Source organism: Daucus carota, chromosome 4 (assembly GCF_001625215.2).
Source record: "Daucus carota subsp. sativus chromosome 4, DH1 v3.0, whole genome shotgun sequence".
Taxonomy (NCBI): Eukaryota; Viridiplantae; Streptophyta; class Magnoliopsida; order Apiales; family Apiaceae; genus Daucus; species Daucus carota.
The window spans coordinates 36,447,320-36,457,073 of record NC_030384.2 but is presented as its reverse complement, the minus strand read 5'-3'; the positions used below and the strand labels follow the sequence as shown (position 1 = coordinate 36,457,073).

Genomic DNA, 9,754 nt, shown 5'->3' with positions numbered 1-9,754 from the left:
AAACAAGTATATATTAGGCTCACTTCAGTGACCAACTAAATAATTAACTCTTATTTCAAGTGTGTTATTAAAATATTAATATTATTAGATAGTTTTATTATTAATCAATATATAACTATATATGAGAGAAAAAATTAATTGAAAAAAAAATCCGATTAGTTATCCGATAACTCATTCCGAGACTCCAAGTACTCTCCCGAGGTCCGAATACTCATTCTTCCAGAACAAAACCGAGTTGAACCGAATTTCGATTTTTACACCCCTGACCCCCCGTAAAATATTAATGGAGAAGCACTGGGATTCAAACATCATTTAGTGCAATAATCATTTATGGAATAATATTTGTATTTAAAATGAAAATTCTTTTAATACTATAAAGAAAAAAATGAAAAAACAAAACAGTTAGCCAGAAGACCTAGGCAGTAGGCATCACAACATAATCACCTGTCACCCAGCTACACTCCCAAAACGAAACAATCACCCAAACAATACAAAACACAATTACACACAATCAACACACACAAAACAAACAAACATGGGTGAGCAAGCAAAGCAAGGAGCCGCAGCCATGGCGGACATAACAAAGAAGCTAAACATGATGATAATGGGCGAATCGCAAAACCCAATTACCCAATTACAAACCAAGTACAAAGAATTAGAATCTGGGTTCAAATCCTGGCTTGCGCAGCAGTCTCTGCCTGTTGAAGCTGCTGTTGTTACTTTCACAAGCGCTGCTCAAGGTGCTGCTATTGGGGGATTTATGGGTACTCTTACTAATGATGCTTCCTCGGCTTTTCCTACTCCCCCGCCTAATGCTCCCCTTAATCCTCAAGCCATGGCTTCTATTCAGCAGGCCCAGGTCCTCCCTTTTTTTTTTTTGCGTGTGTTATGGGTTTTGATTATTTTTTATTGGGTGACAGTTTCGGGTTTTGGGTCATTGTAAAGGTGCTAACTTGGTGTCTATTTGGGACTTGAGTTTGATGAAATTTTAGATGTAAGGTTAATGAGATTATATGTTTTTGTTAAATGAATTGTTTCGGGTTAATTAGGCTGTGGCTGCAATTTTTGGATCTTTTATATGTAATTAGTGAATAACAGAGACGGATTCGTGTTGTGTTAGTGGTGTTATGTATTTTGTTAATTTATCATAGGGGTGGCAATTTTAGGTTTTGGTTTGTAGTGGTAGGTTGTAAAGGTGATAATTTGGTCTCGATTTGAGACTTGAGTTTTATTAAAATGAACATATAAGTTTAAGCAATTGAAAACTTTAATAAACTAGTCGTTTTTGGATTAGTTGAGCTCTCTTTGACCACTTGATCTGCTTGACGGGTCTTTTAAATTTTTGAAAAGCTTGATTAAGCGATTAGTAGTTTAGTACGTAATCTAGACGTTTCAGGTCTTATTTAATCTGTGCTAAAAGGCTTGTTCAGGCCTATAATTTGTTTTTTTGTTTTGTGTTATATTTCGGGGTTTGGGTCGTCGTGTTCATAGACCGTAAAGGTGTTAACTTGGTGCCTTGTTAGGACTTGAGTTTAATGCAAATGAAAATTAAAGGTTAAAAAAATTAAATTTATAGTAAACGAGTGATTTCGGGTTAATTGAACTATTTTGACCTCTCAATCTGCTTAACGGGCCTCTTGATTTTAAAAATGCTTGATCTAGTGATTAGTACTCACATAACTGAGACGTTTTAGGTCTGATTCTGTGTTCTACAAGTCCCCACCCAGAACAGTCTGGATGGTTTTATGAATTTAGAATTTGGGTGTTACAAATGATCCGACTTATATATAAGAATAGCATCCTTTTGGGTGAATGGAAGAATCATGAATTTTGTTTCTTTTCCAATTCAGTGGAGCCAATTATGTTAGTTTATCCAATATTAGCACATTGAGTTGGTGGAGGACTTTCTGTTTCTCTAACAATCTAAAGTACTGTTTCTTACAGGCTCTTGCAGGGGGTCCTTTGATACAGGCGCGTAATTTTGCTGTCATGACAGGTGTAAATGCTGGAATAACTTGCGTTTTGAAACGAGTACGAGGCAAGGAGGATGTCCAATCTAGGCAAGTTCTTGCAGTACCCTATTTTTTTTCGTTTAATCTTTAATGCGATTTATTTAGTTGATAGAGTTTACTATTTTAAAATTATCAAGAACTGGAGCTTTTACATGTGGTGTAATTAGTACTTAATTCCTGGGTGATATTGACATGTTTCTAATCTGTTCTGCCGATATACTCCACGGTTTATTATTTGAGCTCCATTAGAGCTAGCATTTGAATTCTACTTCTGCTACTTGTTTTTTTTGTTTCTGTTTTTGCTTCTTTTTTCTTTTTTCTTGTGTGTGTGTGTGTGTGGGGGGGGGGGGGGGGGGGGGATACCTTCATTTGCAGGAGAGAATATTGGTTGCTAGGTAATTAACAAGACTTGATGTCCACATCAGTAGTTGGTTATTTTTGTTTACTTGTGAAAGCTTGTATGTGCCGTCATTCTAACAGCTGTCATTCTAACAGCGATTCCAGGTGCTGGTTACTGGTTAGTTTATTAAAATGTGCTGTATACCTATGATAATCTAGGGGGTCTAATTTATATCATGTCCAGTGTTATATGGCTTTGGTCTCATTATGCTATGATAAACTAATTTTCTGAAGTACATATTATAGTTGTTTTTAAAGAATAATGAATGCCTAAGTTTTAACATATGTTTTACCTTCTATGAATGTGCGCTTATCCAAGGCTTTTTGATCTGTTATTGCAGTATGGCTGCAGCTTTTGGTTCTGGAGTCATGTTTTCGTTGGTGAGTGGTATGGGTGGTGGTCCTAATCAGGCTGGAAGTGCGGTGACATCAGGTCTTTTCTTTGCATTGATTCAGGGTGGATTGTTTAAGGTACTTGAGCGAAAGGATATTATAATGATATCGTTGCCTCAGTAGGGTCACTTTTTGTATTTGAGTTGGTGTCATGTTTGGCTTAATCGTAGGGTCAATTTTTATTTTTGAGTTCGTGTCATGTTAATCTTATGTTTCTTATGCTTGTCACTGTCGGCAACTGCTATGCATGCAGCAATTGGAATTTGCATAACCGCCTTCAAAATGGGATGGTTGCGCTGTAAATATCCGCTGTATGATATACTCGAGTACCTAATTATAGTTTATGTAAAATAAATGTCCTGTTTGCAAAGCTTTTCTATTCCTAGATATGATTCAAAGTTAGATTCTGTTTGATTATGTGCTAACTTCTCTTGCTTCCTCTTTGTCTGCCAAGGGATCTTATGTCTTTGTGAAAAAGTTAAAATAATATATGAATTTAGGATCAAAACTTTTGTGTTCCCCAATATCTTCATGGACCTAACCAAGGTCTCACTTTCTTGTTTTACATTGTACATATGTGAAACTTGCACTAAAGTAGAATTGCGCTTTTATCAGCTCACATGGGTTTGATATCAAACTTTGAATAGAGTTGGATTATTCTTTTCACACAGATGAGTTTCATTTTACATAATTTTTAATTTACTACCGCATTCAGGCCTTCCATATTGGGCAAGTGTAAAACATAAGTTATGCATATGTGACCATTCCTTTGTTGCAAGTTAAACCTTAGCAGTTATATAGCTGGAAATGTTTGGCTGAAAGTATGGATTTATTTCTGATGATGGATCTGGCCCTAAATTTTCTGTGGGGTGATGCAGGTAGGGGAGAAATTCTCCAAGCCCCCTGTTGAAGATGTTTTATATAATAAAACTAGAAGCATGCTGTCAAGCCTCGGCCTCCAGAATTACGAGAAGAATTTCAAGAAAGGGTTATTAACAGACAATACGCTGCCTTTGCTTAATGACAGGCAAGCAGTTGGACTTGACTAGAGTACTTTGTATAAATTTATAGCAAATTATATTTCTGATTCTTAGGTTTCTTCTAACAGTGCTCTTCGAGATGTACGAATCCCTCCTGGACCAAGGCTTCTCATTCTTGATCGCATCCAAAGGTCTGACACCTGCTCCAATATGTTTCAACTTATTATATACTTAACTAAGTCGAAACCGTTCATTTCTTACTAACTTTTTCTTTCTAAAGGGACCCTGATTTCAAAGAAACACGAGGAGCCTTTCGTTGAAGTGATGGAGTTCTATCTTCCTGGAGTAGATTGTACGGAATGATTGGAAATGTATTTCTGCCAAATGTAGTGTAATCGAATAATGTGTCAACTCATACTAGTCATGTTATTACTTATATTAATAACTAGGAATTATATGGACAGCTCTGTTATAGTTCTATTTATAGTTTATTTCCTCGGTGAAATCTTCATCTCGGGTATTTTTAAATTCTTATAGCCACATCTCTGTGAAATAAGGATGCATTATATTATACATAGGTCTGACATCCCCTAGTCAGACAGAATGGAAAATTGAATTCTATCAAAGCTCTAATTTTTACACAATGTAAAATATATATTTAATACAGGTAATTTCTATTTTTGATTAAACCCGCCAATTAAATGAAAGTAACAAACAGAAATACATAATTTGGTATTTTTTAAAAAATTTGGATAAAAAGAATAACAGTTATCTGTAATCTCATATAGTTTTGAGTTGAAGTGAAAATATAAGCGAAAAGAGATTCAGCAAAGGGCGTATGGCCAGCCCAAGTTCAACCTCTCCTTGCCACTAAAAAGTTATCCTTTATTTTTTCCTCTTTAAAATCTTGGTGATTCTTCTGCTATCCTCATAGCCCAAAACTGGATACTGATCACCACCATATCAATATTCATTTTGTTCAATTCTGGTCCTTCTAATATTCCACTGTTTTAATATGTCACAAGCTGCTATTCTTGGAGCTGGAGGCTCATCTACTTGTTCTGCTGCATTTACAAGGAATCTCTCCATCAAACCTCCTTCTTCAACTCCATCTCAACTACCCCCTCCCTCTCACCTGGTATGTTATATATGTCGTACGACTCGTACGTATATTTAGAGTCGCGTTCTATGGAGAGCAGTTTTAAATTGAGAACGGTAACTAACCCTTTAAAGAAAAAAAAATGTGTTTGCAGAAAACTACATTCCAAGGACTCTCTCTTCAGGATGCCAAAAGGGGGGTCTCCAACTCTTTCAATCCTTTGGTGAAGAGTAACAGAAGTTCCTTTAGAAAAAGTGGACTCGAGATCACAGCAAGAACTGCTGCATCAAAGAATATTGAAGTTGAAGTTGATAAGCCATTAGGCCTCACTCTGGGGCCAAAGAATGGTGGTGGAGTCCTGATTACAGTGAGCTCTTTCACTTATCTTCACAACTACATAGATATCATCATGCATCTTAACTTTCGAACAAATTAGAATACTTAAACATGTATGTTCCAATGTTTCAGGGTATTGAGGGAGGTGGAAATGCTGCCAAGGCAGGGCTGAAAGTCGGGGACCAGGTAGTATACACTAGCAGCTTCTTTGGGGATGAGCTTTGGCCTGCTGACAAGCTGGGATTCACGAAAACCGCCATTCAAGCTAAGCCAGACTCTGTCTACTTTGTTATTAGCAGGTCCTCTCCTAATAATCAAATTCTTCCTACTACTTGATTCAATTTATAGTTCACTTCAATGTTATCATACTGTGGTGAGTAGCCTAACAAAGTTAGGATAAATGATAAATCTGAATACGCGATAAGCTGAATCAACTAAATATAGCACTGAGTTGTAAAATTGCAGACATTAGACTTTCGGAGAATATTATCCATTGCTGAGATTTCACAGAGTATATGCTCTCAGTTAACAGCTAGTTATGATGCAGGGGTGCTGATGTAGATGTTAAAAGGCTACCAAAGCGTCCAGCCCCTCCTCGTTTTGGTCGAAAGCTATCAGATGCTCAGAAAGCAAGTCTCATTTTGGCATCTTAATTCCTACCCTCTATTTTCATCACATCTGTTTATCCGACTCTAAATACAGCATAACTCATACTTTGTTCCATTTTTTCTCCATTAATTTTAGGCTCGAGCTAGTCACATATGCCTCGATTGTGGATTCATATACACCTTATCAAAGCCTTTTGATGATCAGGTATACTTGCTTCTCTTTGCGGACTATTTCAGCACAATGTGTCATCTTCTGGTGCAAAACTGAAAACGTATCTGATGTTTGTTGTTATGCAGCCGGAGGATTATTTGTGCCCTCAATGCAGAGCACCAAAGAAGAGGTTTTCGAAATATGATGCCGAAACTGGGAAAGCTATCGGAGGAGCACTTCCTCCCATTGGTGTCATAATTGGCCTTGTTGCTGGTATTGCTGGAGTTGGAGCTCTGCTTGTGTATGGCCTTCAGTGATAAAAACTGCCTGTCACATTTTTTTTAAGCAGCTTCTTTGCATAATTTTTTCTTGATATACGTATTTGGATATTGTGCCTGATATTAAAAGAGATTAACTAGTCAATATGCATGTTCTTTGTGTTGTAAAACTGAGGCTGATGCAGAGGCGACTCTGGTGCTTTACCTGGGAGTAATACTTGATTTGTCTTCTGCTGTTTGGTTTGGGAGAAAAAGCCCGAAGTAATATTCAAAATAACAGATAGTTTAGTCTTTTCGTATTTGGTTGAAAACACTACATCGTGTTACGTTTTAATATGAAAAACTCTGCAAAAAGGATCAATCGTTTTGGGAATAAAACGCTACTTCATTTAGGATTTCAAAACACTCGATCTTGTATCAATGATATATGATTAAGGATTTTGGATTGCAAATTGACAATTGAGGACGATTTTCTCCTATTATTTGGACCCCTTTTTTTAAAAAAATAAGAGCGGTTCAGCTTTTTTTTTTAGTCGTCATTCATGAAAAGAAATAATTAAAATTCTATTTTTTCTGAAAACAAGTACCGACAGTACACATTATGTATATCAATTCACTTTATTTCTCAGTAAAAGAAAAATAAAGAAAAAATACTGACGTGTGAACAACTGGTTGGGATAACCAAGAAGCAAGAGCCATTTAAATTCCAAAAACACCAAACGAACCTCAGGTTCTTATTCAGAGAATTACCATCAGTATGAATTCAAAAAACTATACACTCCATCACTTCAACTGTTTATATTGGAGGACCAGGCTCGACACGCATGCTCACGCATTCTCTTATGAAATATAGCTTAATAAATTATTTTGAACATTTTTTTTAATAAAAATTTAATATTTAAACTTTTATACAAAAAAGATTTGAATATAAGCTACTATAAAATTATATTTTACATGCATCTTGCACATCTTATGTCGAGCAGTGTAAAACAGTAAAAAAATGAGAGAGAGACCCGGAGTAATAATCTGAAAAGCCGGTTAGCCGGGGACGTTTAAAATTTCAAAACGTGCATAAAGAGAATACGTTTAATTCCAAATAAAAATGTCGAAAAAGCATGTAAAAGCACGTCCGACACCAGTCCAACACAAGTACACAACACAACACACTTTCCTACGTCGTCTGTGCACTCTCTCTTCGAGTTGGCTCATCTTTACAGTGATAAAGTCTATATATTTACTCTTCTTTTTAAGTCAAGTTAGAAGATACTACTACTGTGGAGCTTCTTTCAAACTAGTTAAAGAATGGAGAAGAAAGCTATGGTAGTGTGTGTAGTTGTGGGGTTTTTGGGGTTGATTGCTTCTTCTCTGGCTTTTGCTGCAGAGTTCAAGAGGATTAAGGTCAAGTTTCAAACTTTATTCAACCCTTTGATCTGGAACTTGAGATCTTTGCTTGTTTATACTTCTTTTGTGTAATTTAATTTGGTTGTGTTTTTTTTTTTTTTTGATTGTTGTTGTTGATTTTGAGTGATTATAGATGCTGCTTCTCTTGTTTGTGTTTGAGATTTTTTTTGTGAGTATGTTGAGAAAGTCCTTGTATTTTATTGCTATGCTCAGATGTTTTAATTATATTAAGGGGCTATTTTAGAAAGTAGTGAATGGGGTTAGACATGAATTTCTTTGTGTTTCTAGCTCTAGGGATTGTTCTTGGAGATATAGCTTTACTATGGCATGATCTGTGATAAGGTTAGGACACAACTAATTAGTTTTCATTGTTCTCTCGGAAAATTGAATCCCGTGTTTGGTTGGAAGTTAAAATTTGTTTGAAATAAGAGCGAAGATGAGAGTGTATGAGATAATGGAGCATAAGAACATAGTGGGATATGAGGAATAGAGAAATTATTTCCTGCTTCTTTTAGAATTGAATCAAGTTAAAAGTTAAGATAAAAATTTGAAGGAAAACGGAATAGCTCTTTTTTCATTTCATTCTCATTCTATTCCAACCAACCCACACACAAGGTAAAGCAACTAGTAATATGTAATAAATACTATTATTAAACTTTTGAATGCTGAATCAACCTTAATTATTTTCTTTTATGCCAGTGTACTGCTGCATTGACTAGCCCATTAACTTGAGCCATTTTCACCTCTCTATGCTATTAGTAGCACACTAATAGGTGGGAGATATGTTGGCAGCAGAAATAGGATCTTGTTGTTGACTTCTTTTTACTGTGTTGCTTAACATTCGGTTGTGACGACCACATTTTTTAGTACTGCCAAGTGCCATGAGTCCGGGTCGATATTGTTTCTTAATATCCTATCATGAGAAATACATTTTGCAGAATTGTTCTAGCCTCGTGCTTTTGTCGTCAAGCTTTTACTATTGCCAGCTTGGTTTTTATTTGCTATCTTGTGACCTCTGTCTGTAAGATAGACATATTGCTGAGCTTCTTTCTTCCTAACTTATGTGCTTCAGGTCTGTTAATATTATATCTTTAATTATATGACAGAGATCTGAAGTTCAGTTTACAGCTCCGGATGAGTGTGTATACCCTAGAAGTCCAGCTCTAGCCCTAGGATTAACTGCAGCTGTGGCTCTAGTAATTGCGCAGATTATCATCAATGTTGCAACTGGTTGTAATTGCTGTAGAAGTGGATCTCATCAATTAAATTCCAAATGGACTTTAGCTTTGAGCTGCTTCGTGGTCTCCTGGTAATCATCCATCAATTTGTGCCACAAGATTCTTGATATAGTAGTATGCATATTGACATCTAGTCCGAAGGTTTAGCTATTGATTTCAACCCAATTTCTAAAGTGTTCTCGGCCAGAAACTTTATTTAATTGCAAGGATCGGAAAAGGCATACTGGTTGTGATTCACTATTAAGTTAATCTTGTTTCATAACAGCAACTGTTACACTATTTTTATTCATTTCTATAATTGTTCATCAAAGACAGATGACAGATGTAGAACTTACTAAAATTGTCATCAATGCAGGTTCACATTTGTTTTAGCATTTCTCTTATTGCTTACTGGCGCAGCACTCAATGATCAACGTGGCGAAGAAAACATGTACTTTGGCAACTACTATTGCTATGTTGTGAAACCTGGAGTCTTTGCCGGAGCAGCTATATTGTCCCTGGCAACCGTAGTTTTTGGTATCACGTATTACATAACCATAATATCCGCGAAGACAGGAACTGATCCTTGGGCTGGGCATGCTGCACCTAGTCAACCCTCCTCCATAGCCATGGCGCAGCCTCAGTATCCTCTAAGTACTTCACAAGATCCTGTTTTTGTTCATGAAGATACCTATTTGAGGCGGCAATTTACTTGACAGTTCCATAGATGCTGGACCTGTGTTAGAGGAACTGGCAGATGTATTCTGGATAACTTTTACTTTTAGGACAAAAGAAATGTAAATTCAACAGCTAACCTACAGCAAAAAATTTGCACCGAGGGACTAGGTAATTAGGGTTCATACTTCATATAGGCAAAAAA

At 36.3% G+C, this 9,754-nt stretch overlaps 3 protein-coding genes across 3 annotated transcripts; all 3 read left to right on the top strand.

Annotated features, from left to right (window-relative positions):
• Nucleotides 1-417: 417 nt before the first annotated feature.
• Nucleotides 418-4,289, top strand: LOC108218389 (chloroplastic import inner membrane translocase subunit HP30-2-like). The gene is made up of 6 exons (XM_017391302.2): nt 418-859; nt 1,945-2,060; nt 2,753-2,882; nt 3,683-3,831; nt 3,913-3,975; nt 4,065-4,289. The coding sequence occupies exons 1-6, from the start codon at nt 536-538 to the stop codon at nt 4,102-4,104; spliced, it is 822 nt and encodes a 273-aa protein (XP_017246791.1). The 5' UTR covers nt 418-535; the 3' UTR covers nt 4,105-4,289.
• Nucleotides 4,290-4,594: 305 nt separating this feature from the next.
• LOC108218388 (uncharacterized) lies at nt 4,595-6,487 on the top strand. The gene is made up of 6 exons (XM_017391301.2): nt 4,595-4,922; nt 5,038-5,250; nt 5,352-5,518; nt 5,767-5,848; nt 5,964-6,032; nt 6,125-6,487. The coding sequence occupies exons 1-6, from the start codon at nt 4,800-4,802 to the stop codon at nt 6,293-6,295; spliced, it is 825 nt and encodes a 274-aa protein (XP_017246790.1). The 5' UTR covers nt 4,595-4,799; the 3' UTR covers nt 6,296-6,487.
• Nucleotides 6,488-7,383: 896 nt separating this feature from the next.
• Nucleotides 7,384-9,712, top strand: LOC108218390 (protein MODIFYING WALL LIGNIN-1). Its single transcript, XM_017391303.2, has 3 exons — nt 7,384-7,654; nt 8,764-8,966; nt 9,251-9,712. Exons 1-3 carry the CDS (start codon nt 7,559-7,561, stop codon nt 9,588-9,590), a joined length of 639 nt encoding a protein of 212 aa, XP_017246792.1. The 5' UTR covers nt 7,384-7,558; the 3' UTR covers nt 9,591-9,712.
• The last annotated feature ends 42 nt before the right edge of the window (nt 9,713-9,754 follow it).

Excerpts from the sequence above, each read along its gene's own strand:
- LOC108218388 (XM_017391301.2), top strand. The coding sequence starts at position 4,800 with ATGTCACAAGCTGCTATTCTTGGAGCTGGAGGCTCATCTACTTGTTCT. Across the intron at positions 4,923-5,037 it reads TACCCCCTCCCTCTCACCTG|AAAACTACATTCCAAGGACT; the intron begins GTATGTTATATA and ends ATGTGTTTGCAG. Across the intron at positions 5,849-5,963 it reads AGCTATCAGATGCTCAGAAA|GCTCGAGCTAGTCACATATG; the intron begins GCAAGTCTCATT and ends CATTAATTTTAG.
- LOC108218390 (XM_017391303.2), top strand. The coding sequence starts at position 7,559 with ATGGAGAAGAAAGCTATGGTAGTGTGTGTAGTTGTGGGGTTTTTGGGG. Across the intron at positions 7,655-8,763 it reads CAGAGTTCAAGAGGATTAAG|AGATCTGAAGTTCAGTTTAC; the intron begins GTCAAGTTTCAA and ends ATTATATGACAG. Across the intron at positions 8,967-9,250 it reads AGCTGCTTCGTGGTCTCCTG|GTTCACATTTGTTTTAGCAT; the intron begins GTAATCATCCAT and ends TCATCAATGCAG.
- LOC108218389 (XM_017391302.2), top strand. The coding sequence starts at position 536 with ATGGGTGAGCAAGCAAAGCAAGGAGCCGCAGCCATGGCGGACATAACA. Across the intron at positions 2,061-2,752 it reads AAGGAGGATGTCCAATCTAG|TATGGCTGCAGCTTTTGGTT; the intron begins GCAAGTTCTTGC and ends CTGTTATTGCAG. Across the intron at positions 3,832-3,912 it reads CTGCCTTTGCTTAATGACAG|TGCTCTTCGAGATGTACGAA; the intron begins GCAAGCAGTTGG and ends TTCTTCTAACAG.